Source organism: Vipera ursinii, assembly GCF_947247035.1.
Source record: "Vipera ursinii genome assembly, chromosome: 3".
Taxonomy (NCBI): Eukaryota; Metazoa; Chordata; class Lepidosauria; order Squamata; family Viperidae; genus Vipera; species Vipera ursinii.
In genome coordinates, this window is record NC_139516.1 from 206,886,104 (window position 1) to 206,906,438 (window position 20,335).

The 20,335-nt window shown below is 40.7% G+C and overlaps 2 protein-coding genes across 2 annotated transcripts in view; one reads left to right on the top strand and one right to left on the bottom strand.

Annotated features, from left to right (window-relative positions):
- COL22A1 (collagen type XXII alpha 1 chain) overlaps positions 1-20,335 on the bottom strand; it is a gene marked incomplete at both ends in the record, with an annotated part of 168,582 nt that overhangs the window by 75,733 nt on the left and 72,514 nt on the right. Inside the window, 9 exons of the mRNA XM_083358189.1 lie at positions 1,458-1,511; positions 5,881-5,925; positions 6,551-6,604; positions 8,679-8,732; positions 11,894-11,947; positions 13,158-13,211; positions 13,824-13,847; positions 14,998-15,033; positions 18,641-18,694. Of these exons, the coding sequence (XP_083214315.1) occupies positions 1,458-1,511; positions 5,881-5,925; positions 6,551-6,604; positions 8,679-8,732; positions 11,894-11,947; positions 13,158-13,211; positions 13,824-13,847; positions 14,998-15,033; positions 18,641-18,694 (429 nt within the window). The remainder of the gene's footprint in view (positions 1-1,457; positions 1,512-5,880; positions 5,926-6,550; positions 6,605-8,678; positions 8,733-11,893; positions 11,948-13,157; positions 13,212-13,823; positions 13,848-14,997; positions 15,034-18,640; positions 18,695-20,335) is intronic.
- LOC310638764 (proto-oncogene Mas-like) overlaps positions 1-20,335 on the top strand; it is a 481,088-nt gene that overhangs the window by 71,819 nt on the left and 388,934 nt on the right. The window lies entirely within an intron of this gene.

Below are 20,335 nucleotides of genomic sequence, written 5' to 3' on the forward strand. Positions count from 1 at the left end.
AAGACAACTGGTAGCCAATGCAGCTCGCGGAGCAAAGGTGTAACATGGGAGTACCGGGAAACTCCCAAGACAACTCTCGTGGCTGCATTCTGTACCAGTTGGAGCCTCCGAGTGGTCTTCAAGGGAAGCCCCATGTATAGAGCATTGCAGTAGTCCAGCCGAGAGGTCACGAGCGCATGAGTGACCGTGAACAGGGCATCCCAGTCCAGATAGGGCCGCAACTGGCACACCAGGCGAACCTGGGCGAAAGCCCCCCTAGTCACGGCTACTATGTGATCTTCCAGATTAAGCCGTGAGTCTAGGAGGACTCCCAAGTTGCGAGCCCTATCCACGGGGGGTAAAAACTCACCCCCCATAGACAAAGATGGAACATTTTGAATGTCCCGGGATGCCGGAATGCACAGCCACTCAGTCTTGTTGGGATTGAGCTGAAGTCTGTTCCTCCCCATCCAGACCCGAACCGCCTCCAGGCAACGGGACATCACAGCGAGGGCATCACTGGGGTGGTTTGGGGTAGAAATAAAAAGTTCGGTATCATCAGCATATTGATGATACCCAACTCCAAAACCACGAATGATCTCACCCAGCGGTTTCATGTAGATGTTAAACAGGAGGGGCGAGAGGACCGATCCCTGAGGAACTCCACAAGCGAGAGCCCTTGGGGTCGACCTCTGCCCCCCTGCCAACACCGACTGTGAGCGTCCCAGGAGATAGGAGGAGAACCACTGAAAAACGGTGCCTCCCACTCCCAATCCCCTGAGACGCCGCAGCAGGATACCATGGTCGATGGTATCGAAAGCCGCCGAGATGTCTAATAGGACTAGGACAGAGGAGTGTCCTCTGTCCCGGGCCCTCCAGAGATCATTCACCAGCGCGACCAATGCCGTCTCTGTGCTGTACCCGGGCCTGAAGCCCGATTGGGACGGGTCGAGATAATCCGCTTCATCCAGAACCAGAGGAAGTTGATGCGCCACCACACTCTCAACAACCTTCGCAAGAAAGCGAAGGTTGGAGACTGGACGAAAGTTGTTTAACACAGCTGGGTCCAAGCAGGCTTCTTGAGGAGAGGTCTCACCACCGCCTCCTTCAAGACGGCGGGGAAATTACCCTCACTCAAAGAAGCAGATATAACTGCCTGGAACCAGCCTCGTGTCCTCTCCCTAGCTGCATAAACCAGCCAAGAAGGGCACGGATCCAATAAACATGTGGAGGAGCTCAACCTCCCCATAATCCTGTCCACTTCCTCAGGGGTCACAGAATCAAACTCCTCCCAGATAACATTGACAAGACCGCCCGTGTCTTGATCGTCGGACTCTGCCCAGCTGGAGTCCAGACCGGTCCGAATCTGAGCGATACCGGTAAAGAAGCAAGAAACTTAATGACTGTTTGAAATTATCAGAACATGGAATGATCAATTTAAGCCTTTCCAGCAAAGATTTGCCACTAAGCTGACTTACTTTTGAGCCTGGAAGACCAGGAAAACCATTTTGACCAGATTTTCCAGGTAAACCCTAAAGAAAAGAAAAGAAAAACAATGCACATTAATTTCTGGTTTCGTCATATAATAAATAAACCTTTATTGTCAAAGTACAACATGTGTACATTGAGATTAGCTGAGCCTCCCCCCCGTGCTCCCTCCCCCCAACACGCAGTGACAACAAACCCTCCATCCTACGACACCATGTGGACCAACTACACCACACACCGGCCTCCCAAGTCAATTCTGCATAAGATTATGTCCCATTTAAAAGCCTAACAGCCCATGGATAAAAGCTATTTTTCAGCCTGTTGGTACGGCTGGCTATACTCCTATATCTCCTACCTGATGGTAGGAGAGTAAAGAGATACCATCCAGGGTGTGAGTCATCCCTGAGAATCTTCCTCACTCTTCCAAGGCAGCGGGCCCTGGTGAGGTCATCCAGTGGGGTCAGGGAACAGCCCACAATGTCTTGTGCTGTGCTCACTACCGTCTGTAATACTTTCCTGTCTGCGGCTGTCAGACCAGCATGCCAAACCACAATACCATACGAGAGGACGCTCTCTATAGTAGACCGGTAAAATTGCTAAGCACATTTGATTTGTGCTTAGATTGTGTTGTGATTCAGGGTCAGCCTGTGGGTTCGGCAGTTGGGTCGGACGACTCAGAGGAGGAGGAGGGGGGTGTTGAAGAGCTTGCTGATGATGGCCTTGAGGCTCCGCAGAGCCCTCAGCCAGGCCCCTCCCACCAGGTCACGACAGAGACCCAGCTGTGTGAGCCTGACAGCGTGGATGAAGATGACCCACAGCTGGCCCTGTTCAAGGACGCCTGATGCAGGAGGCAGTCAATCAGGTGTAAACAGAGGAAGGCAATGGGGCACCTCGGAAGGAGGCAGAGAGAAGCCACGCCCTGAACTGTATAAAAGGGGAATGCGTGGGAGGGCTGGTTTGCTGAAGGCAAACGCTTGAAAAGCTCCTGTTTCATGGTTCGTGTTTGCTCTCTTTGCTCTGTGTTTTTATGTTAATAAATTTGGCAGGCTTAACTCCAGCCTCTTGCCTTCTTGTAAAAGGGGTTGTCCCTGCCTTTTCTGCAGGGCCGGTAGCAGGCTGGTACAGAACAGATTGTAAGCCGCCCTGAGTCTTCGGAGAAGGGCGGGATATAAATGAGATTAAATAAAAACAAATAAATAAAAAAAATAAAGAGGGTCATTAGCTGTTGTTCTACCCTCTTCTTCCACAAGACCCTGAGGAAGTGGAGACTCTGTTGGGCCTTTCTGGCCACCTGGGTTGTGTTATGCCTGGTTTTACTTTATAAAGGTGGTGTGTTGTTTTAAAAAAAAAATAATTTTCTGCATTATAAAAAGAAATAAGGGGGCATTTCCTGACAAGTGGAATACAGTAGCTTTGGGTGCCCATCACTGGTGGTTTTTAAGAAGAGATGGGATAGCCATTTGTCCGAATGGTATAAAATCTCTTCCTTGAGCAGGAAGTGGACTAGAATAACACTGTTATTCTGTAAAGCTTCCCTTCAGATACAGGATATGGTTTAAGCATGGTTCAGTCAAGTTCCCTTTTAAAATCAGATCAGATGAGTTAGGATAGATTTGTTAACTGACAAATTTTTGTACATGTGAAACCACTCTTTTTAGTGAATCAAATGGACAATTTGAACAAAAACCTTTTGCACTTAGCTGGCAATTTTAATCAATCTGGGATAATGTACTGATTTCTACTAAAGCATCACCACGCAGCTTTCAAATGGCATGGCAAATGTTTGTGAAGCTTTCCTTCCTTCCACCAATTGACTGAAAAACAAGTTGAGAGGCACACAGCTCCTCTGAAGGATGACCATCTTTACATAAGGCCAAGGTTGGGAAAGGTGAGATTCTGTCTCATAGATTTGCCAATGCAGTACTAGATATTTATCCCATGTTTGGAGAAAAGGAACCAAGGCTAAAAACATTTGAGCTCAGCAGGTGTCTTATCTGAGTAACTATGGTCAGGAACTCCTTTTAAAACAATTCAAGAGAGCAATCTCAGAACTGACCACAAGATGTCAGCACTGGCTAAGAAAAGGATCGGAAATAGTTAAAAATAGTTACTGAAATTCAGCAAACTATGATCAACTTAATACACAAGTTGCTACACCTTGGATATAAAATAAGCCACAAAAGGCTGCATTTTTATTAGACTACGCCAGTATTTCCCGATCTTATTGACTTTAAGATTAAGGCCAGCGCTCTTCAACTTCTTCATAAATGATGTAGATCAGGGGTGTTAAACTCACCATGTCACATGACATGTCACAATGTATCACGACTATTTTTCCATTGACGGCAAAGGGGTGGGCGTGCTTTCGCCATGATGCATCCGGCCTTTGGGCCAGCAGTTTGATGTAAGTGAAGGGATAGATGGAGAACTCATCAAATTTTCAGATGACATCAAGCTGTGAGGAATTGCTAAAACTTGAGCATTGGGCCTAGCCCACAAGTTTATTTATTTATTTATTTATTTTATTAGACTTATATACCGCCCTTCTCCCGTAGGACTCAGGAAGGTTCACAAGGTTTTTTTTTAAAAACAATACAAGTTACAAAAATTAAAAACAATTAACATGATTACACTAACCTTGAACTAAAAACCCCAATTACAACTAAAATACAATTAAAACCCCAGTTAATACTCTCAGTCCAGGCCAGAAAGCTCGAAGAGCCAGGTCTTCAGGTCCCGGCGGAATGAGAGAAGGTCAGGGCTGGCGCACCCACAGAGAAGGCCCTCCCCCTGGGTATTGTCCGCCGGCAATCTTTTACCAGCGGTACTCTGAGAAGACCCTCCCTGTGAGAGCGCACAGGACGAAGGGAGCTTGATGCCGGCAGCAGGTGTTCCCTCAGATATCCCGGACCCAAGCCATTTAGGTTTTATAGGTCATCACCAGCACCTTGAATCTCACCCGAAGGGCAACCGGAAGCCAATGCAGCTCGCGGAGTAGAGGTGTTTCATGGGAGTATCGGGAAACCCCCATCACAACCCACGCGGCTGCATTCTGCACCAGCTGGAGCCTCCGAGTGGTCCTCAAGGGCAGCTCCATGTAGAGAGCATTGCAGTAGTCCAATCAGGAGGTCACAAGCGCATGAGTGACTGTGCGCAGGGCATCTCCCGCACTTAGGCAGGAAAAACCAAATGCACAGATACAGAATAGATGGTACCTGCCTCAAAAGGAAAAGATATCCTATTGGGCAACTAATTACATGTGAACCAGCAATGCACTGCAGCTGCCAAAAAGGCCTAGGCTGCATCAACAGAGAAAGAGCATCAAGATCACATGAAGTGACAATACCATTTTATGCTGGACTAGTGAGGCCACACGTGGAATATTGCATCCAGTTTCGGTCACCGTGATACCAAAAAAAACAACAACAAACATGCTGAGACCCTAGAAGGAGTACAGCAAAGATAATAAGGGGTCTATAGCCTAATTTAATGAACATTTAAGGGAGCTAGGTACTGTCTAGAGACTAGGGGTCTTCAAACGTGGCCCATTTATGACTTGTGGACTTCAACTCCCAGCATTCCTCAGCTAGGCGTGCTGGCTCAGGAATTTGGGGAGTTGAAGTCCACAAGTCATAAAAGAGCCAAGGTTGCCTATCCCTGGTCTAGACTAACAAAAAGTAATAATAATGAGGAGTGACTTGATAGCTGTCTTCCAATACTTGAAGGGTTGTCACAGGGAAGAGGGGAATGGAATGGATGGAAGCTCATTAGAGACAGATTCAACCTGCAACTAAGGAGAAATTTCCTGAGAGTGAAAACAATTAATCAGTGGCATAAATCAGAGTCCTAGATAAGAACTGGAGGCATATGGGCTGATGCTAGGAAATGATAATAGGATTAACTCATAGTCTTGTTACTCTTTTTAATTATCTCACTACCTTTAAAAGCAACATTTTAAAGGCTGACCTAGGAGAAAGCTGTTTGTTTATTTTAACTATAAAGGTAAAGGTAAAGGCTCCCCCACACATGTGTGCTAGTCGTTTCCGACTTTAGGGGCTGGTGCTCATCTCCGTTTCAAAGCCGAAGAGCCAGCGCTTGTCCGAGGACGTCTCCGTGGTCATGTGGTCGGCATGACTAGATGCCAAAGGCGCACGGAACGCTGTTACCTTCCCACCGGAGTGGTCCCTATTTTTCTACTTGCACTTTTATGTGCTTTCGAACTGCTAGGTTGGCAGAAGCTGGGACGAGTAACAGGCGCTCACTCTGCTGCGCAGCACTCGGAATGCGACCCGCCAAACTGCCGACCATCTGATCGACAAGCTCAGCGTCCTAACCCACTGAGCCACCGTGTCCCTTATTTTTAACTATATATCCACCCAAATGCACATTGAAGATTCTATGACACGAACTCACCGGTGGCCCTCGTTCACCATTTCTGCCAGCTTCTCCAGGTTGACCCTAGGGCAATATAAAGCACAGTAAAAACAAATTGTAATATTGAGGTTTCCCTGATGTTATCTCCCACCCCCTTTTCAGCCATTTCCACAACAAAAGCTCCTATGGGTTCTGTTCTGCTTTGTTTTGGGGCTGTCTTCAAGTCAATCTTGGTTCTTAGTCACTGCCTGGACAAGTCCCTGCAGTTTCCTTGGCAAGATTTCAAACGTCGCTTGCCATTGCCTGTTTCCTAGAGCTGAGAGTGAATGACTGGCCAAAATCACGCAGCTGGCTTTGAGTCTAAGGCAAGATTAGAACTCATGATGTCTTGATTTTTAGCCTGGTGCCTTACTCATTATACCAAACTGGCAGTCACTTATGCTTATTTTTAGATTATTTACTAGAGTCAGTACTGAATTCAGCCTGCATTCTCCTCTCTTCATACCTGCTTCATGAATATAGGAAAAAAATATTGTTTTCATGCCTTCCTTTATCTAACTTATCTTTTGCATCCTAGGCTGACCATGAAGTTGAGATTGGCCAAGCAGATTGCACTGCCAGAGATCACCTCTAAATCTTAGATAAAGAGTGCTATCTAACTTTGCTAACTTTCCTATTTTTAGAAATATATATATATATATTTCCTTACTGGAGATCCAGCAAGTCCAGGAGAACCAGAAATTCCAGGAGGTCCTGGGGGACCCTGAAAAGAAATGTAGAAGACAATTACATTAAATTATAACCTGTCCAGGAGTCATTGATTGAAATGGGCGGCTATAGAAATTGCATGAATGAATGAATGAATCCATCCATCAATAGATTTTTTTTTCCACAAGCATTGTTTCTAATTTTCCATTTTAGCAGAGATGAATAACTGTTCTTTACCCTCTAGAAGTAGGATGTCTCTTCTCTGTCTACTACTTTTCCTACCATTTTTTTCTGCCAGTGAATGGTGCTTGAGTGACACCTGCCTTTTCAGAGAAATGATAAGTGAGCTAAATAAAGTCAATACTCAGTATTATTCTGTGAATTGTTGAAGACAAAATCCACTCTGATTCATAACAAATGATTAGCATATAGCAGGGGTGTCAAACTCAATTTCATGGAGGGCCGCATCAGCATTGTGGTTGCCCTCAGGGAGCCGGGTGGGTATGGCCAGGGTGGGTGTGGCCTACTGGGTGGGCGTGGCTAGAGTGTGTATGGCCTACTGGGTGGGCTTGGCCAGCTCTACATTGTTCGCATCAAGGGTGCCTATGGGGGCCTGGGCAGGAGTGGGACAGGTCTGAGGGTCTCTGGCAGGAGGAGGGTCTCTGGGCCAGGGCCAAGGCAGCGGGGGCCGTTCCCTCACTATTTCCAGGATAGCTTCGCGGGCCGCATGAAACCACTTTGCGGGCCAGATCCGGCCCCCGGGCCTTGTGTTTGACATGTCTGGCATATAGCAATATTTCTCATGTTCCCCAAATCCGTTTGTGCTCTTGTTCCAGAAGAATGTATGGAGTCTCTGTCATCTTGAACCCGCTTGAGCCTGGGTTGGACTAGAAGACCTCTGAGATCCCTTCAAACTCTGTTATTCTGTTAAGAAATATCTTTGAAATATCTTCCCTAGCTCCAATCTCCTCTAAAAAAATATTGCTAGATATATTTGGTGGTTTCCCCCCCCCCTCCTGTTCCTCTCTCCAGAAGCAACTCAATTTACCAGACATTTTATACTAATGAAAAAAGCCTAGCCAGGCTAAAAGAGAAACTGAGCTAGCCAAAGGTCAATCTTAACATCGGAAAAGGTAGAGCTTTTTTTAAGATTTGTTCTATGTTGTTTGGGTTCATGTCACATTTCAAGCTGTAATGAGAAAATGTCAAGGTGGATGTTTTCATCAGTTCTTTTTTTCGGTAACTAACATGGAATGAAAAACTAATGAAAAATAAAAAGTCCAAAGAGCAAGAATTTCCAGGCTCTTCTTGCACAGTGATCACAAAACAAGTCATGATTTAAAAAAAACAAAAAACAAAAACAAAAGTGAATAATTCATTTGAGTAGTTCACTCTAGGTAACGTATTGTAGGTTTTGAGCCTTCTCCAAGAAAATTCAGACAGTAAATTCTCAACGCCTGGAATTTGTGTTTTGATATTCTTTAAAGCATCACTTACACAAGGGGCATTCTGCCCTCTGTGTGAAGATCATTGGCACTTCAAAGGGCAATTCAAAGTGTGTTAAAATATTTAAATGTAGTAGTTGGAGCAATGGGGTTGTGCAGTGAGGCAGGACACACAATTGTGGTTGATTCTTACCAGATCGTTACTTGTGTGAGGTAATTTGCGCTGTGATTGGTTGGTGTGGGTATGGAGGGGGAGTTTCCCTTTTTCCCCGCCTTTTTCATCTGTGTTTTCTTGTGTGCTCTGTGATTTACCTCATGATGCTCCTCTTCGCCTGACTATCTATTTTGCTGTAGATGTTGATGTAAAATATATTTATTTATATAAAACTACAATTACTTGTCAGCATCTAGGACTTCATTTGGACACCGGCCATGCAATTCCCTGACAAAGTATAAAGAAATGGCTTTGCCTGAAGCCAAGAACCAAATGCATTTTGTATACGTAGTCATGGAGGGCCTTTCAAGTAAAACAAGTTCAGTAAATAAAACCGTACAGAGGCTGACATTCAAGTTTCCACATTGGAGAAGAGCTTCTTGATCTTACACATTGCAAACATTATGTAAGCTTGATTTCCGAGCACCTTAGACAGAGATCAGATTTGTATCCCTTTCAGCCTTACTTACAGCAGGTCCAGATAATCCATCAACTCCGGGGAGACCTGTTTCTCCTTTCTTGCCCTACAAAGAGGATTGAAAGTTATGAACAGCATCACGAAAAGAAACAAGTTGAACTGATTATTTGGCCAATTCACTCTGAGTCATAAACTAAAACTAGATTTGAAGTAAAATAATTCCTTGGGTTCAAGGGGTCTTCTTAATTTTACAGCACCTGCTTTACACAGAATTTGTAATCCTTAATTTTGATGAGGATTACAGTGCTGCAACATGCTTCATGGGGAGCTTTCCTTAAAAAAAAAGGTGTCCAGATATTTCACCTGGACCAAAATGCCGCAGCCATATTAGACTAGAAAACCTCCAAGGTCCCTTTGAATTCTGTTATTCTGTTACAAGGAGAAATCAATGAAAATTCATGAAGACTCAGGAATGGAATTGTTGGTGCTATGTTGCAATTTAAGTAGAATTTGTCAGCCATGATTAGATTTTTGACATAGCAATTGCTTTGGAATATCACCATCGGTATCATTTCCACACTGGGCTCAAGGCATTTTTTGTGCAAAATACCATCCAAATGAACAACATGAGTAAACGAGAAAAAAATTATGTTGCTTTTTGAAAAAGTCCATGTTCCTCTCATTGCAAGCAGGGCTATTAAACAGATCCTCTTTGGCTTCTGTAAAATGAAGGAGCTAAGGAAAATAAACCTGTAATTCAGTACAGATTTATAGCACACAAAGGGACAGTTTAATCTCGTTTCTATATGAGAATTTATTATCCCAGAGTCCATTGCATTATTTTTTATGGGTTACCTCGTACAATTTTCATTACTACAGCAGAATAGAATTATGCCAGGAAAAAAAAAAGAATGAATTCTCATTCTGCACCCAGAGTGCAGAAATAAGCAATTAAAAACAATAACCCAGACAGATAAGCATAGGGAAAGGAATGAAAGGAGAAGAAGATGGTTCATATTTAAACTCAACCAAACAAGTGTTCTAACAGAGAAAACTTTAATTGAATTAGATATTTTATTCCAAGGTAATACAAAGAATTTGGGAATGAGCTTTCAAAGCCAACCAACCCTATATAGATTATCTGTTTTTATGTCAATGTCTGTGTCATGTTTCTATTTCCTCCTAAAAGAACACAGGGCGTCATTTTTTTTCTGCCTTCCTTAATAAAAAGATTCTTAGATCACTCTTAATTGCAACGGTGTTTAGCAAAAAGATTTCTTTTCTTGTTTCAACATTACCTAAGGATAGTCTCAAAGGTGCTTTTCCAAAAGGGAACTGGACTTTCTCACTTTTTTCTCCCCTTGAAAAGGTTTTGCTTCTCATCCAAAAAGCTTCTTCAGTTCTAACTGAATGGTGAGGAATGGAACAATTTATATTCTTTGCAGTCATCCCAATTTGCACTCTGATTCAGATGACTTGAGGATACAGATAAACCCCCAAGCAGCCTCAGTGACCCTCAGATGACTGCAAAGAATATAAATCCTTAGAATATAAATCCAGTTAGAACTAAAGAAGCTTCTTGGATGAAAAGCAAAATATGTTTTTTTTTAAAAAAAATCCAAGTAAGTACAGTAGACTTTTGGAAAAGCACCTTTGGGACAACCATGACCTGGATGATTGAGTATCTCTATAGATATCACCTAAGGATAGTCTCCAATGTATTATTTCTATTAAACTTTGTCACTCATGACCTCAGTGAAAAACTAGCAGCAGAATAGCATGTTTATCCACTTTTCCAGTATAGTCCCAAATAGGATCAAACATGGATCTTTAGCAATGAAATAAAAATCCAAAATTTTCTTTCTATAAAAATCTACATAAGTGAAGTACAAGGAAGAGACAGGAAAAAAAAATTGAAGGATTCGAACACACGGTGCCTAGGATTTAAGAGGTAGCAAGCATTCATGAAAATTACTACTCACTAGTAGCTTAATCCTCATTAATGAATGTCTCTATAACTCTTATAAAACTTGGCTGCTCTTACAGTAACTGTTCAAAAATCTATCAAGAGGCGTGTAATGAGATTTTCCTATTAGGCTATGATCTATTACTTACTTTGTGTATTCTTAAAATAAGTTTTATAGACAAGCGAACAACCTGCTCGGTGTATAAATATGCTGCCTATCTCTCTGGTAATCTATAGTATATTCCACACCTGCCTATTGTAAATACACAGATTTATCAGCATGGCAGCAAATACCTCTTTCATTTTACTACTCTATCCCTAATGATGCTCACATAATGATTTGCTGCGTGGGGGGTCATTCTAAAGTCTTATATCATCCACCTTCCTCTTTCTGTATTGATCAGCAAAGAGTACAGAGCCAGCCCTGAGGCAGAACATGAATCCGAGAACACATTCTCAGAATTGGCAACTATCACTGTGGATTTCCTGTTACATCTCAGGAACATAAGAGCCGTTATAAATCATGGATACCAATAGGCAAGAGAGAAGAGGAAAATGAACTCTTTCTTCTGGAAACTTGGCAGTCTGGAGGGGCGTCTCCTTTGCAAAGCTGTCCCATAAAGTTTTAAATTTACTTTGCTGCACTATCTTAGCACCAGAAGAAAGAAGCGATTTTCCAATGTCTGTGGAGATTCTCAGTCATCCAAGTCATGGTTGTCCCAAAGCTGCTTTTTCAAAGTGCAACTGGACTTTTTGCTTCTCATCTAAGAAGCTTCTTTAGTTCTGGCTTGAATGGTGGAGAATGGAAAGATTTATACTCCTTACAGTCATCTGGTTGTTAGTCCTCTTTCTGAGAATCATTGAGGCCACTTGGCCATTTATCTGTGTCCCTCTCTCTCAACAGGAGGGGAGTAATACGACATCACCTATCTCCTATCTACAACACAGTCCTTTCAGCAGTTCCAAGAAGGTCCCACACCCATTTGCACTATTCAGGTGTCCCTGAAGGCACAGATAAAGCCCCAAGTGGCCTCAATATCTCTTAGAAAGAGTCTTAACAACCAGATGACTGCAAGAAACATAAATCCTTTCATCCTCCACCATTCAGTCAGAAAAAGGCCAATTGCCCTTTGAAAGGGGACATTTGGGACAAGTGATTTTTAAAATAATTTTCTAAGCTCAAAGCAAGAAAAGGGAAAAAAGATGGGTAGCATTTTTTTCTTCTGAAATAAAATAGAGAACTCTGTTAGGAAGGAGAGGTTTTTAGATGGACGCATCTAAAAACAAGAATGATTGCTCACCCGTAGACCTTGTAGACCTGGAGGTCCCATCTTGCCTTCTGGTCCAGGTGGTCCCTGAAAAAAAGATATATTTTTTCCTTTACGTTGCCTACAGGACCAATGATATTAAATGATTTCTATTTTGGGGGGATGTCATGGAAAAAAATAGGTATCCCCTATAACATGAACTAAAGCAATGGGATACAAAACAACCCCTCTTAAATGGTGATATCCAAATGAGAACTCTGCTAACAGAGTGACAAAGATTTACATAGGAGATAGAAAAGGTGCATCAAGAGTGATGGATAATGTTGTTGTTGTTGTTAGATGCAAAGTCATGTCCGACCCATCGCGACCCCATGGACCACGTTCCTCTAGGCCTTCCTGTCCTCTGCCATCTTCTGGAGTCCATTTAAGCTCACGCCTACTGCTTCAGTGACTCCATCCAGCCACTTCATTCTCTGTCGACCCCTTCTTCTATTGCCCTCAATCTTTCCCAGCATTAGGCTCTTCTCCAGTGAGTCCTTCCTTCTCAGATAATTATTTTATTATTTTATTTTATTTTATTAGATTTGTGTGCTGCCCTTCTCATGTAGAGGTGAACTCTGGGCAGCTTACAAACATTAAAAACTGGTAAATATTTAAAAAAATAAATAACAATAATTTACAATTATAAGATGGGGGAATTATACAGAGGAGGTAAGGTCTTCTCTTAATCCGATAGGCACTCCAGAATGGTGCTCCCCGCTTTGGCACCCCAGGCCAACTATGTAATTATAAAGACAAGTAAAGCAATACAACTAAATATGTACCGACCTTCTTTCCACTAAGCTATACTGCTGATCTGATAAATCAGTATTGTGTACTACAGTGATTCTCCTAGACATTTAACAGAAGTATTTCTCAAACCTGGTTTCTCAAATCACCACTGCATTATTTCCTAACTTCAAAATGAAATGTAGTCGAGCTTCAGGTGATGTTTAATGTATTCTATTATTGTATACAGTAGTGTAGGAGTCTGAACCTGAGGGAGGGGTCAAGTGTGCCATCAGTTTGGAATCCCTTCACGCGCACAAAAGATCTAAGTTCAGCCCTCCTTGAATTCCACTGACTCTTACTGTATCTACCACCAATTTACCTTGACCATTAGTAGTTCAGATTCTTGTAGGGAGTTAGCATACAATAAACTTGTACTCATCTGAACAACCTTGGTTCCTGGTTTCTTGCACCTGGCAGATAGGTTATTCAGATTAGAAATTATTCATTCAGAAATAAAATTACTTACTAAAATACCAGGAGTTCCTGGAGGCCCCATAGGTCCCCGTGGGCCAGGAGCTCCCTATAAACAAATTTCAAAGTTAAAAAAGGCACGGTGAAGTTTTGCTTTGCATTCAAACTCTCCTGATGGGATGTATTATGGGATCTCAGGTTTATAATATTTACTCTTCATCATGCTCTTAAGTAGAATAATTTTTATTTTACACCTCAAGTTAAAACAACAAAAATAGCATTGAAGGTAAGTGTAACATTATATTATCTGAAATGACTAGCATTTTTGTATCATGGTTTTTTTTAACATATTGACAAGATCCATCTAAAGTGCACAAGAATGAATCAAGGCTTTTGTTTCAGATACTTGATTGATATGTTCCTTTTTACATCTATTAAGAGTTAATTGTTTTCTGGTGATTTTCTGGGGTGGGCCTTATCAAATGGTCTTGATTATGTTTGGTACCCCTTTTTTAATTAGATGCTGTTGTTTTAGATAGTAGAAAGTTATGCAGCACCCAGCTTTTAAGTAGTGCATATACTGTATATGTCAGTTTTCTTGACTTAAAAAATGAAGAGATAGAAATATCATTTCTGAGCACAAAGAGAATGAGTTTAAGTAACCTTGAAAATCTACCTGTACATTTTTATCACCTGTACTAAAGAATTTAGGAACACTTACTTGCTCTCCTTTCAAGCCTTCGATCTGAAACCAACCAACAAAAAGATTATCTATAAAAATGACATTTTTGGTAGCCAAGAGATAGTCTTTAGGGTTACATAGGGACTATATTTGAGTTCCATATAGGAAGACACTTCGTTTTGGGTGGGAAGATGGATGGATGGAAGACAGTGAAAGAGATTTACAGCATACAAATGTAAACCAAACATACTATTGAAACACTAGCGATTGTCTCAACAATTGTGTGAAATTACATTTGAGAAACTATTTCTATCTGACTTGGCGCCGGCAATAATGACCACTGTGAGTAGCAAAGCTCAGAGTAAACGTACATATTATACATTGCTTCCAAACTGAATTGGAAGCAAGTAACTTATTTGCTACCACACAACTCTTGAGTCAGCTACACTGTTTGATAAAACTACAGGTTGGCTTGCATGGGGAATCTTCGTAAGTAATGCAACTCAGCTTAAATCTGACAAGAGGTTAACCTATGAAATCTGTTTCAATAGCCTGACCAAAAAATAGTAATGACTATGAAAAATGAGACCATTTTGCTTTGAATTGTTATGTGAAATGGTCCCTTCAGCCTGTGGCATTTTATACATACTGGAATAACAATATCAGTAATGAGATTTTAATAGAATTTATAGGACAACTTCAGAACCCATTGAAAAATGAACACATGGTAACAGCAGTTAGAGCAGTTCAAAATGTTATCCAATCTATATAAAGTGGCATATGGTACATCTATAATCAAATCATTATTACCATTAATGATATATTAGGCTGTTTGGTATCCATGTGTACAACACAATTGATTTGCCTGTCAATTTCTAACCTATTTCAGGGCTGTAAGCTTAATCATAATCTTGATTAATGATCCTTAATCATAAGGACCATGTGTCAGGAATTATCCTTCACTTCATTATTCCCATATTATTCTCTCCTGAAAATTTCTTCCTCTTGATCCCCAACCTGCAAAGCACAAATACCAGTTGGACAGATTCCAATTTCAGACTTTTTTTTAGCATTAATCCATGGACACGAACATGTCTTCCTTTTATCAAAGATAGGAGATATCCACAAGAGTTACAAATCTCACATCAATACCAGAGAATTATTTTTTTCCCCCACCTTCCCACACTAAAGCTGTGCATAAAATAAATCTTACTGCTGAGCCTGCTTTCCCAGGAGGTCCAATTTCACCCTATATTTGAAAAGAAATCAGAGAAAAATAATTACATGGATGACCTGAAAGAGTCTCCTACAGCCTTGTTAACTGATTTATGCCAATGTTTCTCAACCCTGGCAACTATAAGATACGAGAACATAAACTGTCAAAATTCCTCAACCAGCATGACTCTGAGAGCTAAAGTCTTCATCTCTTAAAGTTGTCCATGCTGAGAAACACTGATTTATATAAAAATTGTCTGAGAAGAACTGAAAAAGGGGTGAGCACCCCCCCAGCCTTCCTTAAAAAAAGGTAAAGGTTCCCCCGCACATGTGTGCTAGTCGTCTCCGACTCTAGGGGCCGGTGCTCATCTCCGTTTCAAAGCCGAAGAGCCAGAGCTTGTCCAAGGACGTCTCCGTGGTCATGTGGCCGGCATGACTAGACGCCAAAGGCGCATGGAACGCTGTTACCTTCCCACTGTTGTGGTCCCTATTTTTCTACTTGCATTTTTACGTGCTTTCGAACTGCTAGGTTAGCAGAAGCTGGGACGAGTAACAGGCGCTCACTCTGCTACGCGGCACTCGGGATTTGACCCGCCAAACTGCCGACCTTCTGATCAACAAGCTCAGCGTCTTAACCCACTGAGCCACCGCGTCCCCAGATGCCAAAAACAGTGATTTGTCTCTACATATACTCCATAGATGTATCTTACCACTAGATCACAAGAACTTCCATAATTTTCCAATGTGGAATAAGCAACAACAAAAAATGTGTAACAAAAAGTGAAAAGCTACATCAATGACTTATCCCTATAGATTGCAGCTACTGAAATATGCAAAAACTATGATTGTTAAATATGATTACTGTATTGGTGGCATAATGATAACTATTTAGATAATATTGATTGTGTGCCATCAAGCCAGTAAGAAACTCTTAGGGACTAAATAGATTTTGTTCCTGATGGTAAATGAAACTGAATGAATAAACTGAATATAAGCAGGTTATAAATAATAGATACTTGCAGCATTTCTATAGAAGTTACTGGACAAAAATGAAGTAGGAATGGTTTGGAGGGACTGCAAGCATAGGATTTTTTTTAAGCGGCAATATCTATTTTCAAGTCTGAAAACAGAAAAATTTCAGGCATTTGCCTGAAAAAGATGCAGTTGTTTTTTTTAAAGAGGTTATTTATTTATTTATTTATTAAAAAGTTTTAAAGTACATTTTTGAACATAAACCCCAACCCCCCCTACCCCTAACCCACCCAATACCCCTACCTCCCCCAGCCCCTCCCCCCAACTTTCCAAAGCAGAATACAGGGTATTATTTTCAAAATCTTAATCTAAAACATACTAACTAACTATAATTACACTTTAAATCCAGTCACGCTTTAACTCTCCTTAAACATCATAATATATCTCCATTACAAATATTCTTCACATATTCCAAATTCTACCATTTCTATCTGATTCAAAACTTTCAAAATCCATTCTTCTATAATAAACAAATCAGCCTTCTTCCAATATCTTAAAGATCTTACATATTCCACTAAATTACTTTAACTTTTAAAATTGTAATCTTTTACAATTCAGCCATACATAATAATACATTGCATCATCACAACCACATCTTCAACATTTAGTCTAACAATTTAAATACATACATACTAATTTTTAAGATCTACTGTAAATACCATCCCCAAATATCCACCATTATTAGATCTTGATTATCCTACAATCTTTAACAAGTTCCATTTCTAAATCTTATTTCTATCAAAGTCCTCCATTAATCTCTACTGCTATTATTATTATTATTCCTTAAATCTAAATGCAGCCCGTGTCATTCTTTGAATCTTAAGATCTTTAAATAAAACCAAGGATTGCACAGCTTCCGTAACTATTTCTTGTAACTGTTGCTCTCCTTCTTCCTTTCCTTTTTTGACTTCTGAGGATGACGGTAAGCCTGCTTTCAATACATTAAAATAAAAATCATGTTCCTTCTCTACTGTATTAAGACAATATCTTTCTCCAGAATAATTCACCACAATCCCCAATGGTATCTCCCACCTGAACCGAAGCTGTTGTTTCTTTAATTCATCTGTCAGAAAGAAAAAAAAATCTTTCCTTTTTCTCAAAATTCTTGGAAGAATCTCTTTCAGAATCAAAACCTCCTGATTAGCCACTTCAAGTCTTTTATTATAAGAGATTTGAATGATCTCATTTCTAATCTTTCTCTTTGTAAAATACACAACCACATCCCTTGGCAGTTTCCTTTGTAATCCAAGAATTAACATGAAATACTTTATCTATCTTCCCCAAAAAATCCTGAAGTTGAAACCCCAAAATAGGCATCAGGGCATCCACCAACGTCTCTTCCAGATTCTCCTGCGGATTTTCTTTCAAGCCTCTGATCCTCAAGGTGAATTCCATATCTCTATATTGCATCATCATCATTTCATCTTCAAGTTTTTCCATTTTATTCTCCACTTCACCCATTTTAGTCTCTAGCATCAGATTATTTTGTTTCACTTCTTCCACACATTCATCCAGATTCTCAATACAGCCTGAAAACACTTGAAGTGCCATCAAAGTATCCTTCCTTATTTTCTTGCTCTCCTTTCCAATAAATTTTGCCACCTTCTCAAATATTTTTCCAGACTGAATTTTTAAGGCATCATTTAGAGCATATTATAAATCTTTTAAAGTCAATACAGATGCAGCAGCTTCAGGAGGTAACTTCAAAGACTGTGTTCCAGATTGCTGAACAAACAATGCCTCTGCACTTTTAAAAACAGGTGTATGTGGTTTGGGAGCCATTTTTGCAACTAATATCTTTCAATACACACTTTCTCTTTCTAGTCCATTTATTACTTTGTAGTTAAACTGTGAAATAACCGAATCTTGAAAATAACTTTTTAACACCTCCAAATTATAACTAGCTCTTTTAAGGTTTAAAAGTCCATTTTACATATTCCTACTCAGTTCAAACAGTCACTTTACTTTGAAAAAAAATACTTTTTCTTCTTGTTAACAAGAAAAAAAAATCAGTCAGGCACCATCTTCCCCTTCTTTCAAAACGATCGTTGGAGCAGGAAGAGAGTTTAAGTTTCAGAGTTAAAGCTTTGTACTTAATATTTATACATCAGCATCAGCTCTGCTGCTACCGTCAGTTGAGATGTCAATCAGATCCAGCAGGAGTGGATTCAGCGTCTTGTTCTGCTAAAGCAGAAGAGTCCTTCGTCCGGAGCATTTCCAGGCTTTGGGGGGGCTCTCACCCTTCATGCCCCAGAACATTTGTTCTGGGGCTCTAGGGGAGCTCTACCCCTACCTGGAAGCTCCCCCTCCCCTCTTTGCCCAAGGAGAAGGGTTTTTAAGCGGCGGAGCAGCTGATCGTCAGCTATTCCGCCGCTTCAACAGGATTCAACAGCCAGCGGTAGAATCCAACCATCCTCGCCGCTGGAGCACCACCCGGAAGTCCCAAAAAAAGAGGTTATTTATTATGGTAGCTGTGTCTTCAGTGCAATTTAAAAAAAAAGATGCATCTGCTTTCAAGCTTGCTGTCCCCTACATTCCAATTATTTTAAAAAATAATTTTCAAATCATGAAAACACATACAACATTCCTTTATATAATCTTCATTTTACCTTCTCTCCTTGCAGTCCTGCAGGGCCAGGTTGTCCAGGACTTCCTTTGGCACCCTGAAATAAAAATAACCAGATATCAGAAGGTGTTCAAGATAGTAATAAGCTTTAAAATAAAGACGAGGATCAAAGAGATGATCATTGGGTTTTCTTAAGAGTCCCAGAAAAGTGAAGTTATATTACAACATAATGGAATATTTTCAGTTGGAAATAAATATTGCAATTTCAAATCAAAGCTGTGCTTTACTGTAAAATTGAATCTAACATTGAAAAAAGAATTGTCATTCCTTATGAAAAAAGATGTAAACTTGCCTGCCTTAAAGTTAAGTAATAATATGTGGGAGAGGTTTTTGGTGGAACAAGTTTGTTTTAACAGCAGCTTTTAGATGAGAGAATTTTGTTTCATTTTTTTTTAAATTTGTTTTGGAACATACAGGTAAATAAATCAAAGCTGTATAACTCACTTTTGAAACCCTATTGTACTGAGACTACTAATTCATCAAGCTTACACTAGTAAACATACCAGACTTTCCAGTCATCTAACAATATGATAATTGTGTTAGTTAGACTAATGATTCAATTAATCAATTGTTCTGTATTCTTTAGTAGCCAGCTGGTTCTTTCAGTAAACTCCCAACCATGGAACATTAATATCAGAAGCATAAACCTACATGAATGCAAAGAAGTAGTTATGGATAAATAATCCTGATAAAATGTTGTCCATTAGATCTTGAAGAAACAGAAGCAAATAAGCAAGCTGTACTCTGCATGAATAGAGTACAGAATACAGAATAGCAGAGTTGGAAGGGACCTTGGAGGTTGTTATGTATGGGGTAGAAGCAGCAGCTCTACAGGAACCACCAGGTGACACTGTGCTGTGGCAGGATTGGCTGAAGGGTTTTCGGCAGGAGATACGGATGGATGGATTGGCCAGAGTGATACCTGGCTAGGTATATAAGGGGTCCAGGTGACCCTCTTTGTTCAGTACGCGCCTACCACTAATAAAGAGCTGACATGCAGTACCCATCTGTTCATTCATTGCCATGCGGTCCAGAACCCACTACACAATAGAGGTCTTCTAGTCCAGCCCCCTGCTCAAGCAGGAGATTCTATACCATTCCAGAAAAATGGCTATATAGTCTCTTCTTGAAAAGCTCCAGTGATGGAGCATCCACAACTTCTAAAGGCAAGCCGTTCCACTGATTAACTGTTCTCACTCACAGGAAGATTCTCAATTCTAGGTTGCTTCTCTCCTTGACAACTTTCCATCCATTACTTCTTGTCCTGCCCTCAGGTACTTTGCAGAATAGGTTGACCTCCTCTTCTCTGTGGAAGCCCTACAAATATTGGAAGACTGCTTTGACATCACCCCTACTCATTCTCTTTGTAGAAAAAAAGGACAAAGCTTATTTGCCCTGTTTGATTATTGGAACTTGGATCCAAATGATTAATTTGTCCCCACAGAGAACATAGCCAACATGTTTGTCATTCAGGATAGTCTCATGTAGACAAGTCTGGAAAATGTTTTCGGCATCTCATTGGAAAACATGGGGTATGATAGACAGAGGGAAAAACATTCCTTCAGTCAGCAGTGGTCGTCAGCTAAAACAAATAGATGTGTTCTTTTCAACTGTTAGATGGAGGACCTAAAACAAATAAGGTTGTTCATCTAAACCATTTTGTAGAGGCCATAATGCT